This window comes from Parus major, chromosome 15 (assembly GCF_001522545.3).
Source record: "Parus major isolate Abel chromosome 15, Parus_major1.1, whole genome shotgun sequence".
In the NCBI taxonomy this organism is placed as follows: Eukaryota; Metazoa; Chordata; class Aves; order Passeriformes; family Paridae; genus Parus; species Parus major.
Window position 1 is genome coordinate 3,442,499 of NC_031784.1, and position 26,895 is coordinate 3,469,393.

At 57.4% G+C, this 26,895-nt stretch overlaps 2 protein-coding genes across 14 annotated transcripts in view; one reads left to right on the top strand and one right to left on the bottom strand.

Annotated features, from left to right (window-relative positions):
* The window catches only part of CUX2 (cut like homeobox 2), a 62,546-nt gene extending 40,662 nt beyond the window's left edge, over positions 1–21,884 (top strand). Inside the window, exons 2-20 of one of the 12 annotated variants that reach the window (XM_015644302.1) lie at positions 4,468–4,546; positions 9,414–9,551; positions 9,690–9,798; positions 10,599–10,675; positions 10,758–10,824; positions 11,550–11,598; positions 12,304–12,408; positions 12,894–13,088; positions 13,180–13,238; positions 13,326–13,374; positions 13,474–13,573; positions 13,787–14,416; positions 15,306–15,407; positions 16,071–16,846; positions 17,277–17,436; positions 17,905–18,174; positions 18,407–18,595; positions 18,700–18,973; positions 19,403–21,884. In XM_015644302.1, the coding sequence (XP_015499788.1) occupies positions 4,468–4,546; positions 9,414–9,551; positions 9,690–9,798; positions 10,599–10,675; positions 10,758–10,824; positions 11,550–11,598; positions 12,304–12,408; positions 12,894–13,088; positions 13,180–13,238; positions 13,326–13,374; positions 13,474–13,573; positions 13,787–14,416; positions 15,306–15,407; positions 16,071–16,846; positions 17,277–17,436; positions 17,905–18,174; positions 18,407–18,595; positions 18,700–18,973; positions 19,403–20,066 (4,092 nt within the window). In that variant the 3' untranslated portion in view covers positions 20,067–21,884. The other 11 variants (XM_015644304.1, XM_015644301.2, XM_015644299.1 and 8 more) reach the window with 11 other exon arrangements.
* Positions 21,885–23,122: 1,238 nt separating this feature from the next.
* On the bottom strand, positions 23,123–25,543 carry PHETA1 (PH domain containing endocytic trafficking adaptor 1). Of its 2 annotated transcripts, none has more exons than XM_015644307.2 (2): positions 25,368–25,543; positions 23,123–24,926 (listed from the first exon to the last, which is right to left on the bottom strand). In XM_015644307.2, the coding sequence occupies exon 2, from the start codon at positions 24,913–24,915 to the stop codon at positions 24,136–24,138; it is 780 nt and encodes a 259-aa protein (XP_015499793.1). In that variant the 5' UTR covers positions 24,916–24,926; positions 25,368–25,543; the 3' UTR covers positions 23,123–24,135. The 2 variants fall into 2 exon arrangements, with proteins under 2 accessions (XP_015499793.1, XP_015499792.1); XM_015644306.2 differs by having other exon boundaries at positions 25,357–25,542.
* Positions 25,544–26,895: the final 1,352 nt, after the last annotated feature.

Here is a 26,895-nt window from a genome sequence, read left to right on the forward strand (position 1 = left end):
AAAGGAACAAACTACAATTAATTACCTTCATTTATTACAGTCATTATTTTAAACTTATTTTTTTTTACTCTGATAGATAGATGAAAACATCTAAATTAAAAGTTTTGTTCTGCTAAGTGGGAGGTGAAACTTTGTGATGCTCGGGGTACGGGGCCAGCCTGGCTCCATCCCAGCTCCATCCCAAATCCAGGGATCGGTGGGAACCCCTTCATCACTCCCCATCATCCAAGGATGCAGAGCCTGAGCATCCCTGCCTGCATCCCACACCAACCTGGACCACTGCTCTCAGCCACATGGGGAATTTTGCCTATTTTTGAAGGAAAATACTTTTCCACGAGCATAATTTTCCAGGAAAATATTTTTCATGGGAAATAATTATGGGGACCTTGCAAGAAATCCAGCCTTGTTGAGAATTAACCTGCTCAGGCAGCACCTTCTCCTGGTGATGGTCAGGAATCAGGCTGTTCCTCCTTGGGTTGGATGCTGAAAACTTTGATTTCGGGATTTGTGTTGGTGGCAGATGGTTCGGAGCTGCCAACTGTCAGCAAATGCACTAAAAAAATAAATTCAGGGAAAAAAAGAATGGAGGGGAAAAAAAAAACAAAGATGAAGGAAAGAACCAGCTCGAACAGTCAGTGAAAAAAAACATGGATTAAGTTATGGTGGGGAGGCTGGATAAGCTTGAAATATTTTCCCTGTTGTTGATGTGGGGGCTCAGCCCAAAAAATCTTGTGGTGCATGGGAAGGAAAGAGCTTGGGCACCTTCTCTCCAAAAAAAAAGGGGAAAAAATAACCTAATGAACTGAATATTCTCTGTCTCTGCTCTCAAGAACTTTGCCAAAACATGGTTGAACTTGTCAGGCAATATTACAACAAAATTAAGAACCAGCAGCAATTTTCTCTCATTCGGGATCCCGCTCTTTATAAAGTAAATTATTAATGCATTTTTTTTCCTCCGTTAAGCAGTTATTTGCAGCAGTCTTGGTGTATTTCTCATTAGAAATAACATCATCTAAAGAACTTATATTGATTCTTCTTTCCCCCCCCCTTTTCTTTTTTTTAATCTCCGAATCATGGACGTGAACAACATATTTCTGTGATGTTCCCTTTAACTAGAATTCTCAGGCTTTATTTTTATATTATTGATCTTTTTGACACGAATTGCTTTTTGGCCTTGTGAAAATCCTGGGAGCTGCTCCTGCCTTTGGAGGAGTTTGGGGGAGGGGGTTGTGCTGTGGGGTCGGGGTGGGAGTGATGGGTTTGGGGAGAGGTGCAGTGGGTTTTTGGGGGGTTGTGATGTGTCTGCGGATGAGTGTGAGGGGTTTGTGTGTGTCTCAGATGGATCTGAGGGGGTGTGGGATGGATCTGTGGGTGCACAACTGCTCTGTGCACACGTGTGGTGGATTTAAGGAGGCACCAAAGGACCCCAACACGTGTCTGGTTCCTCGTGGTGGTCCAGCCCCATCACCCAGAGCTCTCCCAGGACAGTCCCTCCTTCCCAATCTCCCCCTCCTTCACCACCCTCTCTCTCCCCCACAACTTCTTTACACATCAGCACAAAAAAAAAAAAAAACCCACACACACCCAAGGAAAATAGCAAAGGCTTGAATTAATTTTTTCCATCACTTTTCTTCAACATTTGGGGTCTCTGCTGCCGCTTTCTCCCCCCAACAGCTGTTCCTCCAGGCTGAAAAAAGAGCTCATTTGTGGTTTACTGCCACCAGTATTTAGATGGAAATAACCCACTACTTATCCTGCACTTGATCTCGTGGATGTAAGAATAAACTCTCCGCCGGTGCGATGCAAATCCCGCGCCTCTGGAGCGGGGATGCTCAGACGCTCCGACCGCGCCGGGAGGAGAACCGGCTGCGCCGGGGGAGTTTTACCATTTTGTCAGTCAATTATAATAATATTTCTGCTTCCAAATGTTTAAAAAGTTGGCTTCGGAAGGTATAATCATGGCACAGAGGCCAGCCTGACAATAGTAATTAATTAGGCTATTACGCATTCTGCAGTGATAATTGCTTTGCTGGAAAGTCACCAGCCATGAAAAGGACCCGGCGCGTAAATGTAATTTATCAGACGGCGGCGATCCCGTGCCGCTGCCGCGGCTCACCTTGAGCCCACGGGTGCTGGGGAGGGAGATGGAAGGGGAAAAAATGGGAATTAGGAGTACCTGGATGTTTAATGCAGAGGCAGAACTCGCTCAGAGCTGGCGCTGAGAGCTCTGCAGGTGGGCACTGGGTTTGTGTCGCTGATGGGCATCGTGGTGATGGGGAGAATGGGGATGATGCCATCCTGATCCCACTGAACCAGGGACATTTTTAAAAATCCTCCATTTTTAGCCACTTTCTCCTCTTTTTAGCATGTTTTCTGATGTTGCCTTCTTGGATGTGGATGCAGGGTTTGGTTCTGCCTCAAGAAAGTGAGGATTTATGTGTTTTAATTATAAGATCTTGATTTTAGGGCTGGTGTGGGCTTTTCCCAGGTATTTATTCAGCTCGGTGTGAGGAATTACAGCAGTTTCAGTGTTGGGTGAGCCATCCCCTCAGAGCTGCTCCAGCAGGAATCTCCCCTGGCATTTGAGTAAATTATCTCCCATCCGGAAAAGATCACTGAAAATGTTAAATATCTTTTTTCTACTGACATTTCCTAGAAGTTTAGTGGGACTCTGGGAGAGCCAAGTGGGTCACCTGGCTCACCATCCTGCCAGTTGCCCACACTGGTGGTGCCCTGGCACCAACATGAGCTGGAATGTGCTGGAGCCCAGCACGGGGGATGCTGAAGGCTCCCTCCCACCCCACAGCAGGGGTGCTCAGACCTCCACAGGGATCACTGAGGAGAGGGAAAGGTTCCCATTGGAAAATGCTTTGTCTCTACAATGTGACTCAATGAAATGCAATGAAAACCAGCTTGATTTGGAGTCTGGGCCAGCTCTTTGCCCCTGGAGTGGGTTAGGGATGCACAGAGCCCAGCACGGGTGATGGAGAGGGAATGGAGAATATTTGGGCTGCTGGATCCTTGCTCTGCACCCTTTGGTTGATGCCAGCTCAGGGGAGATGAAGCTCTGGGGCAGGTCCAGGCATCCCCATGGCCCCGTGTCTGCTCCTGCTCCCCTCCTGTGCATTCCAAAGGGTTTGGGAATGGGGACGATGCCACAAGCAGCCCAGCACCGCTGTGTCCCCACATCCCTGTGAATCAGGGCTCACCCCACCGGCAGATTCAGCGGGCACAGCGCTGTCCTGCTCCAGCACACGGGCAGTGCCAGCTCCTGGCTGCCTCCTCCCTCCTTTCCCCTCTTCACTATTATTATTTTAAAGCACCCTGAAGCCAAGCATTTTTGCAGAACGCTGAAGAAAAGCCCCCAAATTCCTCCTCTGCTGGAACCGCAGTGCTGAGAAAGTAGGTTTGTGTACGAGCCGCTATAAAAAGCCTGGCTTATACAATTTTAACAATAGAAAAATGATCTTTGTGCTCCAGTGCCTGCGAGCTCCGGAGGAGAAGGCGGCTTGCTCAGGTGGCTGCTGGATTACAAATGAGCCGTTTGCTTTGGGTTGGAATGACAAGCGACGGCAATCTGGGCTGCCGGGGTGAGCCAGGAGCTCTGCTGGCACAGAGGAGGGAAAAACGCTCCTGTGTGGGAGCTGCCACCAGACTGAGGCCCAAAGTTCAGGCTTGGTCTCATAATTAGCCCATCAGTGGCTTAAGAGCAATTTAATTGATTATTTCCCTGTCACAACAGCGTGTCTGCTGGGTGGGCACCTCTTCCTCCATCGCTGGTTGGTGTGAGTGCCCAGTTTGGCTCTAGCTGGAGGTTTTCCTGCTGGGAATGGGTCACTTCCATCCCTGATGCCTGTGCCTTTGTGTCCCTCTGGTGCCACATCCAGGTGGGGCTGGATGGGAGGGGTTACCAAGGGGACCTGGTGGGCAGCAGCCCCTGCCCCGAGGTGTCACTGTGTCTTGAAAAATAAACGGGATTAAATGATTAATGCTCATGAATGTTGGATGGGAATACACAGCAGATGAATGTTGGGTTATTGGGATGGGGCTGGTGTGTGACCAGCACTCCAGTACCCCAACAGCCAAGGGGGACAGGGACAGGAGGACATGTCCTAGTCCTGGTGTGAGCATCGCTTCCACCCCCAGCACCATCCTGGGAGGGCGGCTGGGGAAGGCCGTGCGCCCGATCCGGCCCGGCAGGCACAACAATGGGCAGGCTTCTTTATTTCTTATTTAAGCACCGACATTAAATTATAATTTTCATTTACTCAGAGCACATCAATGATTTAGGGCGACGTGACATGGCAGCGGCACGAGGAGTTTAGCCAAAGGCAGCGAGCGGCTGCGCGGGGCACGGAGCCGTGCCGGGGGGACCCGTGTGCCGGCTTTGGTGGCACCCATCCCGCTGGCTTGGCCTGTTCCTCCCTCCCAAGCCCATCCCTGACCCCTTTATCCCTCTCCCTGCAGGTGATTGCACTTAGTAAGAGAAGCAAGGAGGCTGAGACGGCTTTCCTGAGCGTTTACAAGCAATTGCTTGAAGCTCCAGGTAAGCAGAGCGGTGGCGACCTGGCTGCCTAACGAGTCGCGTGCCGGTGCCCAGAGGAGCCAGCGAGGACCACGGAGCCATCCCCGGCACGGCTGGCACCATCCCTGGCACGGCTGGCACCATCCCTGGCACGGCTGGCACCGTCCCCGGCACGGCTGGCGTCGCCGACCGCGGCCAGCGCATGGTGCTCTGGAGATCCCAGCCGAAGAGAGGAGAGGAAGCAGCTTTTGCCATCGCTGTGTTTCAGCCCCTGAGCCAAATGCATCTTGACATTAGGAAAGGAATACATTTGCTCAGCCCGTGTAGTAACACTGCGGCTATTCCCACTTGTCTGTTTGACGGTAAGTTGACCGAAACGGCTGAGCGCCGGCTCGCGGCATGAGCCGTGGGGACATCCTTCCTCTGTCACCCGCGCCGTCCTGGGATGGGGAAACTGAGGCACGGGGCAGCTCTGAGGTTTGTGTTGGCAGAGCTGGTCCTAGTGAGGGGCTTAGAGCCCCCTCCCGCTGCTCCCCACTTCTGGGGGCTCATGTGCGCCAGGCACGGAGCGGCCCCCGGCACGTCGGGGACTGGGAGCTGCAAACGGCTGAAGATGCACGGAAAGGCTCCTGCAGGGCCACTAATTCATTTTCCAGACATTTAGGAATAACAAAATGTTTTAATGATTTCTTAGGGGAATTAGGGAGACATATTTTTGTCCTCATTAAATTTTCTCCTGTGCTACGAGAACCAAATGTCAGCTCGGTTTCCAGAACCCAGTTATCTTCCCTCCCCACCTCCCCACGCTCACCCGCCGGCTCCTCCCGCCTGCACATGGATGCACACACATGCACGCCCCAAAACTGCTTCCCTGTGCTCTCTGCACTCCTCCTTCTCTTCTCCTCTCTCTGTTTTTCCACAGCATCATCTCTTGCTCCCCTCCTGCTCCCCAAATCCTCCCTCCCGCGGTTCGTCCCCGTCTGTTCCGTGTCCACATGTCTCTCGACAGGCGAACTCTTTGTGGAATACTTTCCAAGCACCACATAAGTCCTGATTCGACATTTTTTGCTTTGAATGGCTGCTGTCAACACAAATCTCTGGCAGAGACTGTAACGGAGCCTGATTGCTCAGCAAGTATTTTGATAAGTGAGCTGGCTGTGTGTCTGTAATTACGGGAGAAAACCGTAAATCTTTTGGATATTGTTCACACAGATGTGGCGTGAAGGGAAGGGGGGGAAGCAGTAAAATGTGTTAAAAGCATAATTAATGTCATTGTTGTTGGGGATGATTTGATTTAAGGCTGACTTTGACTCGTGGAGGGATTGGTAGGGTGCTGGTGGATGTGTTTGAGCAGGTTGGGATGGGGTGGCAGAGGAGAGGCCGTGGAGAGGTGACAACACTAGGAGGTACTGTGGGTGTCCCCTGGGTGCCCCACAGGTGACCTGTGCTCCTCCTGGAGCCAGGCAGCAGTGGCACAGAACGTGGGCTGGGTAGAATGGCCCTCCCACCGGGATTAGCTGGTGATCCCCAAGGATACAGCTGCTCCCTGGAGCTGTGTCTGCTCAGGAGAAGGTGAGGAGCGCTCAGAACTGCCCCCATCCCTGTTGGTGAGCACCCAAAGGAGGGCCATGGAGATGGTGAAGGCTCTGGAGGAGGAGGAGCCATGTGAGGAGCAGCTGGGGGCGCTTGGTTTGTTCAGCCTGGAGGAGACTGAGGGGAGCCCTCATCCCAATCCACAGCATCCTCACGAGGGGCAGCGCAGGGGCAGCTCCGATCTGTGCTCTCTGTGACAGGGACAGGGCCCAGGGAATGCCTGGAGCTGTGCCAGGGGAGGATTACACTAGACACAAGGAAAAGGTTCTTCCTCAGTGGGTGGTAGGCACTGAACAGGCTGCCCAGGGAATGGGCACAGCCCCGAGGCTGCCAGAGCTCCAGGAGCTTTTGGACACCCAGAGAGTGGGATTGTTGGGATTGCCTGTGCAGGGCCAGGGGTTGGACTCCTGGATCCTTGTGGTCCCTTCCAGCTCAGGATACTTCAAGATTCTGTGCTCCTGCTGCAGCACAGCCGGTGCCACTAAAGGATGGCCAATGACGCCAGCTAGTGGTGGCACTTACACATGTATTTATTTATAATTAATATATTTAAATGTCCCTCTAGTGGGTGATGGAGTGATAGGTCAGGGTGCCAGGGCAGGGACACCGTGTTCCCCAGGGGAGCTGGGGGTGTGGGTGATGCTGCACCACGGCCCCAGAGCGTGCGGTGCCCTCGGGTCCCGGTCGGGCACACGCGTCCCTCACGTCACCGTCACCCGCCTGTTGTCAGGTCTGACCTGTCCCAGTGGAGGGTGTGATCCATGGAGAGAGGGACTACACCCCAATATCCCACACGTAGTGCCAGAGCCGGCCCCACAGCCAGGGATGGCGTTTCCCATGGATGGGCAGTGTGGCATTAGCTCAGTGTAGTTATTCCAGCTGGGAATTTGGCATCTGCTGCCCTGGCTGTCGCAAAGATTTGCTCTTCCTTTCCCAAAACCCTGCTCCCACCATCCCATCCCAGGCTGGCAGCTCCAAACAGGGAACAGCACACGAGGGCATCACCCCAGCTGTATCTCACCAGCAGGACTGCAGCTCATGGGAAGGAAAATGCTGACCTGTGGAAAATCCTTGGTGCTTTATCGCTCAGACCCATTTTTCCCATATTATTTCTCATCTTGGAGGCAGGAGGAGTTGGTGGTGTGGATCAAACAGGGCCTGTCCCAGCATTTATCTCTATGGAGACAGCTCACAGGCCGGCACGGAGCCTCCTGCCAGCACCCCCGGGGCTGGGGAGCGCAGGGGGGATCCCGGCAGCCCCCGGAGTGCAGGGTTTAATTATCCATGTCCTTATCTGGGTGTTATTAATGGCTGTGGGAGCATCCAGGCTGGCTGGGGCCGTGCTGCATTGCTGCCATCCCGCACTCTTGGGTGGAGAACCAGCCTGTGGGATGCTGAGCTGACACACAACGGGAGCTGAAGGATGCTGTGAGCATCCCAGGAGGGCCCCAGCTGGAGCTGAGTCCCTGTGCCAGTGCCAAAGCTGACAGCGCTCAGCATCTGCCTCTGGATCCTCATGGCCAGAATCCCGGCACAAACCCCTTGTTCCCTTGTTCACGGGGTTTTTGGGATGTCCAGCAGAATGAAGGGATAAGGTTTCCTGTGCAGGAGGCTGCTCCAGGGGCTTTTGGTCTGGCAGTCACTAATCCCATGGGGATGCTGTGGGGTGGCAGGGCAGCAGTGGGGCAGACAGACCCCAAATCCCATTTGGAGGATGTCTTGGAATTTCTCATTTGCAAGGAGCATCCCTGTGGGCATGGGCCAAATCTTCCATCTTTTGGGCAGGTTCACCCCAAAGTCACCTAGTGCTGTGTTTGACCCCCAAATCCCATAACATGACCTCCTTCATCCCGCACCATTCCATCTCAGCCAGGGAATTGCCCAGCAGCAGAGTTCTCTGTGTCCTGTTCTGAGTGGAGGCAGCCGGTTGCTGGAATTTTTTTCCATGGCTGTTATTATCTTTCACCCTTGGATGCCTGCCACGTGTCCCTGCCGTACGGTAGCATGCCCAACTCCATCCCACTTCCCTGTTTGCCTAACTTCTTGACCCTGGAGAATTCAAATCTATTTTCTTTCCTCTTCTTTTCTACCAAAAAAAACCCCAACAACAGAAAAAAACCCACCCCAAACCTATATTAACCTGGCTCAATAGGAGGCATTTTCTTGAACTTATTAAAAAATCCAGACTTGTAAATTAATTTGTTCATGTTGTACAATGGCAGTGCAGATGGACTCATTAGCATGCACACAACAAATAATTATAGATGAATTTTTAGCTGGCCTGCTTAATGGGCTTGCTGGGTTAATTATGTCAATGTATAATTACATCAGCCCTGGGAGACATAATGGCACACCCCGCTGAGCAGACACTAGCTAATGATGGTGTAATGCTGACAGAGGGAAGACGGACGGCTCCGGATGCACCTGCTTACCTCGGCACAAACCTCCATTGTCTGCGCCCAAACCGGCCCTGCCGGAGCCACCAGTGCCACCAGCTCGTGCCGGGAGGTGATGGCCCCCAGCCCCCTGCCCGTCCCTCCGTGCCTCGGGGCTGGCAGGGAAAGGCAGGACGCCAGGGATGTCCCCATGGCTCCTGGAATGGCAGGACTTGGTGTGTCCCCATGGCTCCTGGAATGGCAGGACTTCAGATATCTCCATGGCTTTGGGAAAGGCAGGACGCCAGGGATGTCCCCACAGCTCCTGGAATGGCAGGACTTGGTGTGTCCCCATGGCTTTGGGAAAGGCAGGACTCCGGATATTCTCATGGCTCCTGGAATGGCAGGACCCAGGATGTCCCCGTGGCTGCTAGAAAAGCAGAATTTGGTGTGTCCTCATGGCTCCTAGAAAGGCAGAACTAAAAGATATCCCCATGGCTCCTGGAATGGCAGGACTCCAGATATCCCCATGGCTCCTGGAATTGCAGGACTCCAGATATCCCCATGGCTCCTGGAATGGCAGGACTCAGGGGTGCCCCCACAGCTCCTAGAAAAGCAGAACTCAGGGATGTCCTCATGGCTCCTGGAATGGCAGGACCCAGGATGTCCCCCATTGCTGCTAGAAAAGCAGAACTTTGTGTGTCCCCATGGCTCCTAGAAAGGCAGGATTCTGGATATTCCCATGGCTCCTGGAATTGCAGGACTCAGGATATTCCCATGGCTCCTGGAATTGCAGGACTTGGCATGTCCCCATGGCTTTGGGAAAGGCAGGACTCAGGGATGTCCCCACGGCATGGGGAGGTGGGAGAGGGCCTGTGAGGGCCATTCCTGCCGCTCACCGCCCATCCCACGCCCCCCAGACGCCGCTCCTGTGCTGGAGGCTGCCCGGAGCCTGGAGGATCGGCTGCAGCAGCTCCAGCGCCTCGAGCCCGAGCCGCCGCCCCTGAAGGATCTCAGCCGGCCCTGGAAGAAGCACACGGAGCTCGGCAGCACCAAAGGTACCAAAGGGAGGGTGGTGGCAGCGGGGCTGCCTCCTCTGAGCATCCCTGGGATGCGGGGTGTGCCCAGGGCCAGCAGCCGCCCCCTGGCCACCGCTGCTGTCCCCTCCGCAGCCGTGTGACTGTGTCCCCCCGCAGAGCGCAGGGAGGGGAAGCCGCCCGCAGCCGAGCCCCCGCTCCCCGGCCTCGACGGCAAAGCTCCGAGCACAGAAACCTCGCTGCAGAGAAATGAGGCAGACAAGCAAAAGTACGTGAGTGCCGGGAATGGGCTCGTTCTGGGGCGCTGTGGGGACAGGTGGCTCTGTCCCCGCTCCCGCACGGGGGTGTCTGTCCATCCCCTTCTCCATCCCTTTGCTGTCCGGGTGGGAGCAGCTACATCCTGCTCAGAAACCTGACAGCGCCTCAGACACTCCCGGTGTCCGTCTGTCTGTCCATCCCAGTCCCAGGCGGTTCTGGGGAAGCAGCAGGCACGGGCAGAGCCGGCACAGGCCCCTCCTGCTGTCCCCTTGCGCTGTCCCCCTGGCACGTGGCTTTGCTTGGACAAATGGATTGAATCCAGGGCGCTGGATGAACCTCATTAGATGACCTTTTAATTTGGAGGATCCCGGCCTTCTCGGTGCCCTCGTTGTTATTCCTTAACACGCTGCACCGGGAAACAAATGAAGAATCTTTAAACCCTAAATTGCAGATCTCTGCGAGTAAGTTCCTGGCAAGTGCAGGCTATAAATAATGCAGAATAACTTTTCCCTGATTGCTTCCCCCTCCTCCAGTTAATTACAGGTGGGGGTGGGCTGCCATAACCCCCTCAGAGGGGTTTCAGCCTCAGGGATCAGGGACCCTTTTCAACTCAAAGTGAATTCTTTTTTACACTTTGGGCAATAAACCCCTTAAGACTGGGGGGCATCCATAACATCCTGCTGTCCACTGGTGGGTGTCACTTCAGTGAGTGATGGGGCAGAGGAGGGGATGCTGTGAGGGGTGATTTTGGGGGGCTGTGGGGTTGGCACACGGTGCTCCCGGTACATCCCTGGTGCCCGTTTCTCGCAGGGGCCTCCAGGAAGCTCAGGTCACCTTGGCCGCTCGGCTGGGGGAGGCAGAGGAGAAGATCAAAGTGCTCCATGCAGGTAGTGGGGCTGGGACAGGGGCTGCTGAGCGTGGAGGGCCAAGCCCCCACCCCACAGCTCACCCTCCTCTTCCTCTTGCCAGCGCTGAAGGCCACCCAGACAGAGCTGCTGGAGCTGCGCTGTAAATACGACGAGGAAGCGGCGTCCAAGTAAGTTCCAGCAGGGCTGGGCTGTGCTCAGAGCTGAGCTGAGCCACTTTTGGCAGCACTGGGACATCTCCGTGCTGCTACTTGAGGAACTGAGACAATTCAAGCCACTGCAGGAACATCCTGGGCCGTGGTGTCACCGAAACTGAGGGAAAAACAGAAACTCCCCAACAGCATCTTTTAAGTGTTGGAGAGCCAAGGCATTATTTTATTCTGGCTGGGATGTACAACAGAAATTATTTCATCCGTGCTTGCCTGGGTTGTGCAGTGAAAATCATTCAATCACACATGGTTCTTTGCCAGACTTTTTATACATAAAAACCCCACAGAAATTCATGTTCTTTGGTCTCAAGTGACACAGTCCTTAGTATTGGTTGTTAATCAATTAGCCTTGGATGTTAATTGGGTGCTCATCCTTTGGTTCTCTTATCAATCTATTCCCAGACCAGGTGTCTCCAACCCACCAGGGGGGAAATGTTTGTTAATATTTGCTTATCCCCTCTTTATCTCCTGGCTACTCCCAGTTCTTCCCCACTTCTCTTTGGAGGAAATACTTCAATTCCCCCACCCCTGGGCAGAGGCAAACAAGCCTCTGACTAAAGTTACAACAAAATTTTGAAAGCTGTATCATTTCCAGCAGCGGGGTCCTTATCCCTAAGCCTCATTCCCACATTCTGGGCTGTGTCTGCGCCTCCACACCCGCTGACACCTCTCGTTTTCTGTCACAGGGCAGACGAAGTCGCCATGATCATGACCAACCTTGAAAAAGCCAACCAGGTGAGGCAGGAGCTGATTTTGGAGGAGCTGGCGGGGTTGGCCCTGCAGAACCCTGGGGTGCTGCGTGCACCCTGAGCATCTGTGTGGTCTGGATGTCTGTCCCCAAAACTGATAAGGGGTTGAAAGGCACCAGGATTGGGAATCCCTACGAAGGAGAGCTCAGGTTTCCTCCCCCTGGTGGGAGCCCCTGCCCCATGTGTGGGGTCAAGGGTGTGTTTGGGATTCTGCCAGGCTCCATTTGGCTCCTGGAGCTGGCACTTGTCACCTCCAGCCTCTCACGGGTGTTTTAAGGCACAACCCACACTGTTCCTGTGTTAGATTCCAGTGTAATTGCTCTTGGTCCTGTCCATTCCCCTTAATTAGTTTTATTTAATTCTGAAAACGTAGGTACAAATAAATGCATGTGGATAATAAAAGAAGTCTAAAGAACAATTTGTATAAATAAAACCTTCCTTTTGGGTGGAAAAAACCCCGGTGTCCTGGAGATGGTCTGCAGCCAGTGCCCAAGGACTGGGATCAGGATCCGTGTTAGGACATGGGGACCTTAAATACACGGGGGGAACTTGAATATCTGGACTGAGCTTATGATGCTGGAGATGAGAGTGGGATGCTCAGGAGAGGCACAGGTTGGGGCAGATCCTGGACCCTGTGTGGGGTGGGATGAGCCGCAGTGCCTGCTCTGATTCCTGTTGTGTTCTCCGGCAGCGGGCGGAGGCGGCGCAGAGGGAAGTGGAGAGTTTGCGGGAGCAGCTGGCAGCCGTCAACAGCTCCCTGCGCCTGGCCTGCTGCTCCCCGACGGGCACCACGGGGGTGAGAGCATCCCCGGGGCCAGGAGCATCCCTCGGGGCCAGGAGCATCCTCTGGGGTCAGGAACATCCCCGGGGTCAGGACCATCCCTGGGGCCAGCAGAATCCCACTGCAGCTGGCAGCATCTGCCACAGCCAGGAGCATCCCATGGCACTTGGGAGCTCCCCACTGATGCAGGAGCAGCTTTCTGTGTTTGGAAACACCCACTGTGTTGGGGAGCAAGCCCAAAATGCCCAAGGAGTGTTCCCACCCTGAGGTGGTGGTGCTGGCTGTGCCATTCAGCCTCCCATGGAGAAGGGGACATGCACCCCCACAGCACCGAAATGCACTTGGGAGACCTTTAGGGCAGAAGGAAGGTCTGTCCCAGCCCAGGGCTCTGTCACCAGCATCCCCTGGGCTCATCTATGCTATGGGGACATGTCCTGTGGGGAGGGTGGCCCTTGTCCCCACGTGGGGCAGGCGGGAGCTGACAGTGTCCCCTCTCCCAGCAGGACAAAGTGAACTATTCCATGTGCTCAGGGTCGAGGTTGGAGGCAGCTCTGGCTGCCAAGGACCGGGAGATCCTGCGGCTCCTGAAGGACGTCCAGCACCTCCAGAGCTCGCTGCAGGAGCTGGAGGAGTCCTCTGCCAACCAGATCGCCGAGCTGGAGGGGCAGCTGGCCGCCAAGAACGAGGCCATCGAGGTGAGCCCGCGGGGGCTTGGGGCGTGCCGGGGGCGGGGGCCGGGTGTCCACCGGCACCCGGCTGCAAGGCCTCCTCTCCTTTGCTCCACAGAAGCTGGAGGAGAAGCTGCAGGCTCAGGCAGACTACGAGGAGATCAAAACGGAGCTGAGGTATGGCTTGAGCGGCGCCCATGGCCGCACTGCCGGTATCCCCGCTGGCCAGGTGCCACCGTGACACTCACCTTGTCTCCCTGCCAGCATCCTGAAGGCGATGAAGGTGGCCTCTGCCGGCTGCAGCCTCCCCCAGGCAAGTGCCACGGCGCGTCCCGAGGCGCTGGCCGGGCTGTGCCAGCCCTGCCGACGGTGCCTCCGCCGCCTGTCCCCATCTCGGCTTGGCTCCTTGCAGAGCATCTCCAAGGCGGAGGAGGCCCTGCTGCTGGGGAAGGAGGCTTTCTATCCCTCCCAGAAGTACCTGCTGGAGAAGCCCAGCCTGCTGGCCAGCACTGGTAGGGACCCTGGATTCTGCAGCATCCCCCGCTGGGAATATCCATGGGAATGTGGGTGGCGGGGGTGGATCCTGCCCTGGCTGTGGTGGGGTGAGGGATGGACAGGGATGTCACCCGGGGAAACTAAGGCAGGAGCTGTTTGGCTGCAGGGCTGTGCGGGAGCCGTGGCCAGGGGGACTCTAGTGTGTCTCCCTCTTTCTCCTTCATCTCTAGAGGAGGATCACTCCGAAGACGAGTCGGGGAAGGATCCATTGGGCATGGAGCAGCCGTACCCATCCCCTCACCACGCCCCCGCCGATGACCCCTCATCCCCCACGCCCCTCCCGCCGCTGCCTGGCCCCGGCATGGCCCCCGACGGTCCCCGGACTTTCTCGCTGTCCCCCTTCCCCGGGGGCGAGCGGCTTTCAGGGGACCCCAAGGCCCCCCACCTCCCGCTGCCCAGCTACAAGAGCGAGAGCAGCGGCGGGGGACCGCCCTTCCCCTCCTCCTTCTTCGGGGCCAAAAGCAGCACCGTGCACCCCGTGCCGGCCGCCAGTGCCACCAGCCCGTCCGGCGAGCCCTCCGAGGGCAGCGCCGGCAGCTCCGCCGAGGAGGAGCAGCTGGACACGGCCGAAATCGCCTTCCAGGTGAAGGAGCAGCTGCTGAAGCACAACATCGGGCAGAGGGTCTTCGGGCACTACGTGCTGGGGCTGTCACAGGGCTCCGTCAGCGAGATCCTGGCGCGGCCCAAACCCTGGCACAAGCTGACGGTGAAGGGCAAGGAGCCGTTCATCAAGATGAAGCAGTTCCTCTCCGACGAGCAGAATGTGCTGGCCCTGAGGACTATCCAGGTGCGCCAGAGAGGTGAGTGGTTGGGGTGGCCCTGGTCCTGCCCCGGGGTGCTGCAAGCGATGCCCCTCCCAGTGCACCCCAGTTCACCCTGGCAGCACCCTGGGGTGCCCTGTGCCGTGGCAGGGGGGCTCACCAGGCCCTGATGTGCTGGCGAGATGGGCTGGGATGTTGGTCCCACCAGGACTTTTTCCCTGGTGGGATGAGCCCTGGAAAACGGCAGCAATTAACAACAACCCATGGCTGTGGAAGCTGCATCCCCTGACGTGCTTTACTCATTTATTCTGACAAGTGCCATTTAATTATTCATTAGGCTGTTCCGTGCTGTATGAATCAATGTGCTCGGGAATATTTCGTTAAAATAATGAAGTTTTAGTGCTATGGAACCTCGGCGTGGTGCTGGCACCGCCGTGGGATGGTGACTCCCATCTCTGGGGACAAGCAGCTGCATCTCAGCAGCAGCAGCAGGTCACTCGAGTCCCCGTGGTGGCACCAGGACTGGACAGTGCACACCTGTGGTCCATGCACCTGCTGGTTGCAGCCTGGAGGGCTCTGATTTATCCCCTGGATCTGATCCATCATTGACACCTCCTGCACAGCCAGGAGGGCGCTGTGCCAGGGATGGGGACATGGTCCCTGTGCCTCCGCTCTTGGTGGGGAGAGGGTGCACTTGGTTGGGATGAGCAGGTTGGTGGGAGAAGCTGTGCCAGAGGCAGGAGCTGGCAGCCAGGGCTACCAGGGCTCCCCGTGCTCCGGTAGTGACTAATCGGGAGTGACATTTGTCTTCAAACCGGCATCCCTAAAAATAACCGAACATGAGGAGCAGTAAATACTTCCTGACATACAAGTGGAGCTTGTAAAACCAGCGCCGGTGACAAAGCTGTTATCCTGCCTCTTTGATCAGGTAGCATCACGCCGCGGATCAGGACACCGGAGACCGGCTCCGACGACGCCATCAAAAGCATCCTGGAGCAGGCAAAAAAGGAGATTGAGTCGCAGAAGGGAGGTAGGTGCTGCCATGGGGGTGGCTGAGTCCCTGCTCTGCCCGATGGCAGCAGCACCCAAAGGGGTGCCAGTGGCTGGGTGTTCTGTGGCTGAAGGTCCTGTCCCAAAAATGGGCTTTTTTTATGGTGTTTCACCCATTGACATCCATGGAGAATTTTAGGGCTAGCTGGAAAGAAATACCATGTGGGGTGGGAGAATCCCCGGGCAGCAGAGTTCAGATCTGGGCTTTCAGAAACTTTGGATGCACTCTTTTCCTCCCCCCTGCCCCAAACCAGATGATTAAATGAGTATTCAGGATCCATCTGGCATGAGGAACCATTAAAGCAGCTGCTCTCGCAGTCAATTACAAGAAATGAAATACATTAAAACAGGTAGTCTGCTGAGAAAGCAGAATCCCGGAGAATTAAATTAGATGGGAACGGTGGAAAAACAGACAGGGAAAACAAACATGTTTGTCTATCGCATTGTTGGTAATGGGATTTATTTTGCAATCATCAAAAAAGAAGTTGGCTTTGAGTTGGGCTGTTGAAGCTTTTGCTTTGTGGGTGCTGCTGGTCCAAACCAGATGGGGATAAACCCCTCTTCTCCCACACTTTGAATTGCGGCCACACAATAAACCACGCGTTCCTCTCCTCGGGGCTGCCCTCACCCCTTTTCTCCGCAGGGGAGCCCAAAACGCCGTCAGCATCGCAGGCAGCAGCCAACGGGGCGGGCGGCAGCAGCTCGGAGGACGCCATCAAGAGCATCCTGGAGCAGGCACGGCGGGAGATGCAGGCGCAGCAGCAGGCGCTGCTGGACATGGAGTCGGGGGCCAGCGGGCGCAGCGGGGACGCGGCACCCGCCGAGCGCTCCACGCTGGCCACCGTCAGCCAGAACATCGCCCCGGCCCACGTCAAGCAGGAGGAGGGCAGCGGGGCCAGCCCCGGCCCGCCGCAGACGCCCCTGGCCGTGCTGTCCCCCGCCGCCTTTGTCCAGAGCATCATCCGGAAGGTGAAGTCGGAGATCGGCGACGCCGGCTCCTACTTCGACCAGCACTGGGCGTCGGAGCGGAGCCTGCTCAGCCGGCCCTACACCTCCGTGTCGCCTTCGCTGTCCTCCTCCTCCTCGAGCTACTCCAGCATGGCCAACGGCCGGGGCTGGCCGCGGGGTGAGCCCGGCGAGGGCAGCACCAACGAGGACGAGCTGCAGCCGGCGGAGGAGGAGCCCCACCGGCTGTCGGAGATGAAGGCGGAGGGAGCCGGAGCGGAGCCGGCAGCTGGTGGGCGTCTGTCCTACTACCCCACGTACGTGCCACGGACCCTGAAGCCAACGGTGCCACCACTGACGCCGGAGCAGTACGAGATGTACATGTACAGGGAGGTGGACACGCTGGAGCTGACCCGGCAGGTCAAGGAGAAGCTGGCCAAGAATGGCATCTGCCAGAGGATCTTCGGAGAGAAGGTACCAGCCTGGAGAAGGGGGGTCTGGTGTCCTCTCTGCTCTGTGACTCAGAGTCTGGGCCTCATTGATGGCCTTCAGCAGCTCCTTCCAGAGTCTTCCCTGGTCTGTTCCCTCTGGGAGGATTCTGAGTCCTCAGGGTCTGACCCAACCCCAGTCTCCCAGTGGCCACCACTCATCCCACCAGGAATGCCCAGTCCCCTGAGCAGAGTCCTTTGGGGACCGGCTTCCCACCTCACTGGGTATCCCAGGGGGACCCGCCACCAGCGCCCATGGCAGGGGACAGAGTGTCCAGACACGCTGTGGGGCAGCGGGTGGCAGTGGGTGGCATCCTGCTCCCCCTCCCCTGACACGGGGGTGGAGGGCAGGCAGCTTCCCAGCACCGGGGGGAGCGCACCCCACCTTCAGCAGGTGACACCTGCGTGGTGCCCAGGTGCTGGGACTGTCCCAGGGCAGCGTGAGTGACATGCTGTCACGGCCCAAACCGTGGAGCAAGCTGACGCAGAAGGGTCGGGAGCCTTTCATCCGCATGCAGCTCTGGCTGACGGACCAGCTGGGCCAGGGGATCAGCCAGCAGCCCACACCCTCCCAGGGTAAGTGACATCACTGTCCCCATGGTCCCCATGTGCCATCAGTGTCCCCACCACTTCTGTCCCCACCATTCCCTGCATCCCAGTTGGTTTGTCCTGCTCCCACCCCAGCACTGGGAAGAGATGTCTCTGCCAGCTCCAACACCAGCACACAGAATCTGGGAAGCCGCTTTAATCCCCAACCCCAAAATTTTGTTTTCATTTAAAACAAAAATAAAAAGAAAGCCACATCAAAAATCTTGGGCTTTGCGCCTGGCATAAAGCAGTAATTGGATTTATTGTATCATATTGGTCTAACTTTAATTATTCCTCCACCGCCACCTCCCGCTTTGCCATAGCCACTGGAGAAGCTTGGCTTCTCTCTTGGGGTTCCTCTTCTCTAGCATAGGCATCCCCCAAATTCCCCTCCTGCTCCAGCTGGCTCCCTGCACTGTCCCCTCCCGCTGACCCCTCTGCCCTGGTGTCACACAGCCAGCCCTGCGGAACCCCAGCCGTCCCCCTCGCCGCCCCCCAGCCCCGCCGAGCACGAGAAGGGCTGCCAGGAGCCCCTCACCCTGGCCTTGGAGAGCAGCAAGGAGAACCAGCAGCCCGAGAGCCGCTCGGCGCCTGCCCTGGGCGGGAAGACATATCCCAACAACCAGGGGCCTGTAGGCATCCAGGAGATCGTGGCCATGTCCCCCGAGCTGGACACCTACTCCATCACCAAGAAGGTCAAGGAGGTCTTGACAGACAACAACTTAGGTGCGGACCCTCTCTCTGCCCAGGTTTTTTGGGAGCTGCTGGTGAGACTGCATGGATCCAGCACCCCAATTCCTGTAGATGCGACCCCCTCCCAGATGTTTTTCTGTGGGTGCTCGTGGGAATTCCAGGACGATGCTGGCTGGGAAACGGGGTGCACCTGCTTTGCAGGGGGACTGTGGCACCCGTCCCGCTGCTCCACCCCCTCAAACCACCTCTGCTTCTCCTCCCCCAGGCCAGCGGCTGTTTGGGGAGAGCATCCTGGGCCTGACGCAGGGCTCGGTGTCCGATCTCCTCTCCAGGCCCAAGCCGTGGCACAAGCTGAGCCTGAAGGGGAGGGAGCCCTTCGTCCGGATGCAGCTCTGGCTCAACGACCCCCACAACGTGGAGAAGCTGCGCGACATGAAGAAGCTGGAGAAGAAGGGTGAGGGACGGGGTGGCACGGCCCCACTGGGTGTGGGCTGCTGGCTGGGGGGGGGTCCCGGGCCGGGGGGGCGAGCGGTGCCAGCTGGGTGTCCTCTCCTGCAGCCTACCTGAAGCGTCGCTACGGGCTGATGAGCACCGGTTCGGACAGCGAGTCCCCCAGCGCCCGCTCCGAGTGCGCCAGCCCCAGCGCGCCGCCGCAGGACCTCAGCCTGCTCCAGATCAAGAAGCCGCGGGTGGTGCTGGCGCCAGAGGAGAAGGAAGCCCTAAAGAAAGCCTACCAGCTGGAGCCATACCCCTCCCAGCAGACCATCGAGCTGCTCTCCTTCCAGCTCAACCTCAAGACCAACACCGTCATCAACTGGTTCCACAACTACAGGTACGGGCGCTCCTGGGCTTTGAGGGTCTGATGGTGCTGAGTCGCAGAGGGGGTGGCACTGTTCCCCTTCCAGCCTTCCCCGTCACTCTTCCCTAGATGGGAGGTCCAGACCCATTGGGAGTCCCCAGGTGCACCCCAGGCCAGTGGGTGGCCTTGGCTACCTTGCCCAAGTTGTGTTGAGCATCTAAAGAGGTTTCCATGCTCACATCCACCTGCTCACCCCAAGGTGGGAGCTCTGTCAAGTGGGAGGGAATGCCTTATGGAGGCTCCTTGAGCACAGGATCCATCCCCACAGCAGCCCAGCCCTGGGGAGCAGCACAGGTTTCATCCCTAGGTGGGATCATAGCGGACAATGTTTCCGCTGGCTGGATACGTGTGGTGGCCATGGCACGGTGGTTGTTGCCACCCCTCCGCGGTCATGTCCTGCAGGTCACGGATGCGCCGAGAGATGCTGGTGGAGGGTGCGCAGGACAATGACACTGACCCGGAGCAGAGTGGCGGGACAGCCATCCCCGGGCGCCGGGCCCCCCACAGCCCCGATTCGGACACCGAGGATCACAAACCCGTGTTTGTGGGGGGCGAGCCCCCCTGTGCCGCCGTGCCCGTGAAGGTGAAGGAGGAGCAGGGGGATCCGGGCGGCTGGAGCCGCCGGCGGGACTCACGCAGCCCGGCCGGAGCGGCCGAAGGGACCGGACCTCCCCAGGAGGAGCAGGGGGCAGCCCCCCACGCCGCCGCCCCCGCCGCCGGCATCCTCCCGCGGCGGGGAGGCCGAGCCGGTGCCACCGCCGGGGGACCCCCACCGCCGCCACCGCCACATCCCGACAGCTCCCAGTCCTCCGCGGGGTCATCCCGTTGCAGCTTGGTGGTCTCCCCGACATCGCCCTCGGCAGCTTCCTCGCCCGGCCTCACCGGCTCAGCCTCACCAGGACCATCCTCCGCCGGGCCGGTCTCGCCGGCGCTTCCGCCGGCTCCTGGCCCCCGGCTCAGCACCAGCGTCCAGCGGCGCCACGAGAAGATGGCCAACCTCAACAACATCATCCACCGCCTGGAGCGGGCTGCCAACCGCGAGGAGGCCCTCGAGTGGGAGTTCTGAGCCCCCCAACCACCCTAAATATATATATACATCCCCACACATATATATATATTTTGATAAATGCAGTGTGCACCGAGAGGTGATGAGTGGCCGGTGCCACAGAAGAGGAGCGCCCGTGGAAAAGAGGGAACCGCCCTCACCCCTCTGGCTTTGTTTTAAATGTGAAAAACTGGGTACAATTTTAGAAAAGAAAAACAAACAAAAAAAAATATTTATAGACCTCTTTTAGATATTTTAATAAAAGGATACTTTGGAATTTATTAACAGCTTAAGCTGCTTTGATATTAAAGATAGCTATAAAATCAAGATGATGTAGCAGTCGTGTCATTAAATGTACACTGAAGTCTTGTAGTTTGCCACTGGATGAGATTAAAAACAAATAAACAAAAAAAAACCCAACCAAACAAAAAAAAAACCCACAGAAAAGACTTTTTTGAGCAAAGCCATCAAGAAGCACTATGAGACTGACCAAATTTAAGAAACTTTTGCAGTTTCCACCCCTGTCTGTAAGACACTGCATCGCTTCTGCCCCAGCCAGAGACTGCGTCCTAGTCCCTGAAGACTCTAAAGCCCCTGACACCATCGAGTATGTATTTAGTTCTGGTGTTTTATGTTTTTGGAAGCCTTTGTAACACAGAATGTCCCGTGCGGTTGTATATGTTGTAGAAATGTCTGCAATAGCCTTCTGGAACAAGATGTAGCATGGTCCCAACGCCGTCCCTCGCGCTTCCTCCAGCCGGCGGCTCGTGCCAGCTCCCAAAGGAAGAGACAAAAGGAGGCAAAAGCAAAGAAAGCAACCTGAGCTTGGGATTTTGGGAGTGGGATGGGAAAATGTACCTGGGTGTGGTGCTTGAGGATGGTGCCAGCTCGCTGGGGATGGACATCCGAGGCATCCCGGTTCCCCGTCCATTCAGGAGAGAAAAAGATGAAGCCTCTGAGCTTTGGCCCTGGGGCAGCAGTGCTTGAGGTGAGTGCCCAAAAATCGTGAGCCACACACTCACAGGCTGAGCCCTGCTTGGGGCTTCTCCAGCATCACAGCCAGCTCTTGGGGCTGAAGCACTTTTTTAGGGAGAGCGCCTGGGCGGGAGGAGAATCCCACTTCCCCAGGTGGTGGATGTCAGTGATGGCAGGATGAGCTTTGGGATGTCACATCACCCTCAACTGGGCACCACTGAGCCTTGGCTTCCCAGGGCTGACCCTGTGCAGACACAGGAGCTTGGTGGTGGCCCCATCCCGGTGTGCTCCTTGTCACCTCCCTGACCCCACCACCTCCAGCCGGCCTCTGCTAACGAAATGCCTTTAAACCCTGTGGAGTGTCCCACGCTGGGCTGCTCTGCCCTGTCCCCTGCCCACACGGCATCAGCCATCGCCCACCAAGGCCCTGCCAGGCTCCCAGGCGATGCAATGACTGATTTTCCACTGTAGACGTTTTTATCAGAATAGAAGGTATTTTTATACTCGGGTGGTAGTGGGTGAGCAATGGGTGAGGGCACGGCTCTCCCTGGCTGCCTCCCCTGCCCTGACGAGCCCCAGGGCTGCTCTGCCACCGTGCTGTGGAAGGAGGAGGTGTGACCACTGACTGCCTTCTCCGTTGCGTGCTAGAGGGAGCTTTAGTGGAACGGGATTTGAGGAAGCACTTAGGATAATCCTGAGCGCGGCAATCCTGTTGTGTGAAAGCCAGCGGGACACACCGGTCACGTTTTTGTTAGGCTCATGTTCTGTACTTCAAAAGTTTCTATGAGATCGATGAACTTTGTTTAACAATTTTGAAAGGAACAAGTTCTGTAAAGAGCCACTAAATACAGAAGTTGGATACGACTCTGGCCTTGGGGTGTGTTTTGTCCAGAGGTGATGGAATGGGAATTCCTCTCACATTTGATCGGTGCCTGGTGTTGGAAGCCACAACTTTGCTTTGGGATTGTGGCAAGAGCTCTCATTATCCCAGTGAGAGGGGGAAAAAAAGAGAGGGTGTTAAATTGGATCAGCCCAGCTCAGAGTGTGATCCTGCCCCATGAAATTCCTGTGCTCATCCCTACTGCAGGTTTGCTCCTGCTCCTGGGGTAGCTCAGCATCCTCCAGCACGACTTGCAGCTTGGTTTATCATAAAATCATCGTTTCCTGGAATGGTTTGGGTTAGAAGAGACCTTAAGGATCATCTTATTCCATTTCCCTGCCACAGGCAGGGACACCTCCTGCTAGACCAGGCTGCACAAAGCCCTGTCCAACCTGGCACCGCTCCCCAGCACAGCTCCTGCTCGGAGCCGACTGTCGCTGGGCGAGTCGGCAGCTCCTGACACAAGGCAGGGCTGTTAGTGTCTGATGAATTAATAAATCCATATGTTGCATATCTGTTTAAGCTTGTTTGTCAGCTAACACGTTGAGGAAGACTTATTTCTGATGGGTATCTGAACGTCTGGAGAAGCTGGGCCAGCTGCCATGGAAACCGGAATCTTCCCCTGCGGCGAAGGACGGAGCCGTGTGAACCATCTGGGTGCTCCGGGTGCAGCTGCACCCCGGCTGCCCTCGGCACTGCTCCAAATGCCAAATTCCACAGGGGGACACCGTGCCTGGCCAGGAGCAGGCTCCACGCTCCGCAGGGCTCTTGGCGAGTGGGTGACCCTGGCTGGCTTCGTGCCTCGGTTTCCCCATGAAGTGATTGCAGACTCTGCCGTGTTGAAGAGAAGCTGGAGACATCCATGTGGGTGGGGATGTGTGGGCAGGGACATGGGGATGTGCTGGCCACTTTCACAAAGGCAGAGTCCCTGGTCCCTGCAAAGGAGGGACAGGTGTTTTGTCCTGGTTAAGAGCTGCCCCTGCCTTGGACCACTCTGGCACGGGGTGTCCTGATGTTCCCAGGGTGGCTCCATCCCATCTCACCCCATCCCTTCAGGCAGATATGGCTCCAGGGCACTGCAAGACCCTGGCATTGGCCATGTCCCCTTCAGGTGACACAGCCCCACAGACATGGTGGGGACAGGAGGAGGACTAAAATAAAGCATTAATTCCCACCTGGACCTCCCTCCCCGGGGGCACAAACAAGGACCATGGATGGGAGGGAAATTCTGAAAGAACTTTTATTGTAGGAAGATCTTGTGTCTGTCCCAAGGGAGCAAAGGGAGCTGGAGCCACCCAGCCCTAAGCCGGGGCACCCTGACTGCTCCCCCCTGCTCCAGGGTGGGTCACCCCACCTCTGGGCCAGCAGTTTGTCCGTGGTGGAAATAAGAGAGAAACACAGGCATGAGGCACCAGCTCGGCACATGAATCATTCCTCACGCTCTGCTGCTGACACACACATTCCCATTTGCCACCACGAGCGATGCTTCCCCTTAGTGAGCTGGCATGGGGATGATGTGCTGTCCCAAAATACCCACCAGCAAGGCAATGCCCACAGCTGCTGCATTCCCCCGGGGTCTGACCACCCCCACATTGACCATCCAGGCTGCGAGCAGCAATTGCTCCCTGTGTAATGCCCGGGGCTGGGTGTCACCAGCTCCCCAGAGCGCACAGAGCTGCTACTGCCGTTAAGGAAGGGCTGCACTCACTGATATTTTAGTTTCAAACCACATCCTGCTGGAGCAGAGGGATCTGGCAGAGCTCGGCCAACCTCAGTGTTGTGCTGGGCCAGGAAGGGAAGTCAGCAGCAGGCTCTCCATTGTGGAACACCCACACGGGCACTCAGGCAGGCGAGGTCCCACCAAAATCCTCCTCCAAACTTTGTCAAGGCGTGATCCCACTTCAAGAGCACCAAGAGGCCCCAGCAGAGCCAGAGCAGTGGTGGATTCCCAGGAGGCCTCAGTCAGTGAGTGGTCTGTAGTTTGCTTGTGCTGACTGCAGCACCCCACCCGCACATGGGGGCACGGCTGGAGGGCACCCCTGTTCTGCCCATTTCACCGTCACAGAGCAGCACTGCTGTCCCTCGGTGCCGAGCCCTCGATGGCAGCACGTGTCCATCACAGCCACCACAGCCAGCTCCGCACATCCCGAGGCGAGGAGGGACGGGGCCAGCACCAAGGGCGACCACCTCCACCCTGCCCCGGTTCCCGGCAGCTTCCCAGGGCTCAGCCACCGCTCAGAGCCGGGGGCCACGCTGCCTCTGCTGCCAGTCCTGCCGCAGCCGGGCCACCTCCCGGCCGTACTGCTGGTGGAGCCGGCAGAAGGTGGACGGGCTCTGTGCCACGGCCGGCCCGGCGCTCGCCGCCTCGCCGTTCCCCACCCGCCTGCGCGGCGGCAGCGGCGGCGGCCGCGGGGTCCCCTCCTCACCGTGCCCCCCGCAGCCGGAGCTCTCGGGCAGCCGGGCCGCCCCCAGCACGTTGTTCCACACCGCACAGCCGTTCTCCTTGGGCAGGATGGCGGGCAGAGCCGGCAGCCGCTCCCGGGACTGCTCCAGCCCCGACGGCTTCGGCTTCCAGGGGCCGGGAGGCTCCCGGGAGCCCCCACATCCTCCGGCCAGCCCCCCGCCCATCTCCTGCAGCTGCTTCTCCAGCTCCCGCACCACCAGCCTCATGTAGTCAAAGCTGGCTCGGGACAGCGACTTCACCCACGACTCCATGGCCGCCTGGCTCTCCGCCGCCAGCACGTAGGTGCGAGACTTGGTGCCGCCAAAGCGGATGGCGAAGGCAAAACCCTCGGCTGAATCGCAGAGCTCCACGTTGCAGCCCTCCAGCACGATGACACCCACGGGCTCCCGGCTGTCCCGCTCCTCGAAGTAGAAGAGCATGTTGCCCTTGAGCACGAACCAGCGGCGGTGATAGGCCGTGTGCCGCTCGCCTCGCTTGTAGAGGAAGCCGGAGTTGTCGGCCGGGGAGTCGCAGGTGGCGTAGAAGGCCAAACTCCGCTCGTTCAGCTTCATGGCTCCGCGCCCTGCGGGGACAGAGGGTGCTCAGCGCTGCGCTGCACGGAAAAGAGCCATCGGCTTTTTGTTCCTGCCGGCAGCAGCCCCGGCGCCCAGCAAATGGAGATGGTGAATAAACAACGCCGGGATGGTTGGGATAAACCCGCTCCCAGTCGAGGGGCTGGGATGCCGGGTGGGCTGTGGCTCCCCCCAGGGACCGCCACCCCCCAGGAGAGTGTTTTGGCACGGAGGAGCCCCAGGCAGGGCTTGTCGCGGTGCCTCACGTCACCTGGCACAGGTGACCTTCGCGCCGGCGCGCAGGGAGGGTTCTGACCGGCGCCGTGGATGTGGCTGCCGCTCCAGGGAGCCGTGGCCATGAACCCTGACACCCGGGCAAGGCCACCGCTCCTCTTGTCCCCTAATCGCTGGTGGCCTCGCCGGGCCGGGCTCTCCACCCACCTGGACTCTACCTGCGGTCTGCGGCGGTCACCGGCATCAACGACACGCGCGTGGCCGCGGTGGCCGTGAGAGCGCTGGATCCGGGCTCGGACGGTGCCAGGGGGCTTTGGGCCACCGTTCCTGCACGGTCACCTTTGTCCTCGGCTCCCACCGGCCCGGCCCCGCGGGCGGAGCGCTGCTCCCCCCCGCCTCCGCCACCGCCCATCCCCGCGGCCGGGAGGGAGGGAGGGAGGAGCTGGAAAAGCGCTCCGGAGCTCGGCCCCGGGGCAGGAGCTCCTGGCTCGACCCCAAAACCCGCTCCGGGCACCGGGACTGAGAGCCAGGCAGCGGTGGGGAGAGTGAGGGGGGAATGGGGGAGCATTGGAGGGTGCAGGGGATATGCACATCCCGGGATGAATGTCTGGGTGTACTCAGGGATGTGCAAATGTGTGGGAAACGCAGGAGTTTAGTCCTGAAGGTGGCTGCACAGTGCTGAATATTCGGTCACATTTTGGAGGCAAAGAACTGGGATTCTGGGAGCATCTGGCAGGGAACGGGCAGAGGCTGGTGGATGAGGTGGGAGACATGAGCCCCGCAAGGAGTGTTAGTGGCAGGACATGGACTGGTCCTGTGTGGGTGGGAGATGCTGCAGGGGGCCAGGCTGCAAGTCCTGGCTGCTCTCCTGACCTTCCAGTCATATCCTTGGGCCACAGCCAAGTGTGGGGTGGTCCCAGTGCAGAGGGACAGAAGGATCTGAGTGGGAACAAGCCTCCAGTCTGACTTCTGCTCTTGGTTGGCCTTCCAGGCTCACAGGACCACCTTGGCAGTGTTACTGTCCTCACCCTGTCGCAGCAAATACCAGCACCAAGGATTTGTGCTCCTTGTCACCGTCCCTTTCCTCCAGTTTCTTCATTCCCCTGCTCTGCTCCACACCCATGTGTGCATTTTAGCAACCGAGACATTGGCAACAATTTTAAGGGTCCCCATCCCAGAAATTCTGCTGTCCCTGACCTCTGCCACAGGTTGTGGTCCACTCCCCACCCACAGATGCCCCCGTTTCCCTGCACAGCTGCTCAGGACTTTGTGATTTTCTGCTTGTGTCAGAGGTTTCCAGTTCACTGAGGGTTTTCCCTGTCAGCTGCAGACTTTCACTTTCAGGCTATAAAAAGGGATTCAAACCAGCCCTAAAACCATCTGGGCTTTATCTTCCCTCCTGAGCAGAGCAGCTCTCTGTTCAAGGTCGCTGGTGGGAAGTTTTGGGTCTCTGCACCACTTATCTCCCTGCCTTGCTGAGCGATGCCTTTTCACAAGGCGAGATTAGAGCGGGGAGGGCCGTGGGGAGAAGCAATATCTTTATTAGAGCAGCTAGGGTAATTGGAAAAAGGCAGCAGGGCTCCTAGCTCTGCTTTCCTTCCCCGAGACTCCAAAGCCACGTTTTCATCTTGCAGAGGTTGTTCCTCCTCCACAGCTGCTCTGGAAAATCACCCCGATTCCTCAAAAACGCTGACAAAATTCCCCTGGAATTTTTGCTTCCCGTTGGGTCTCTCTTGGAACAGTCAT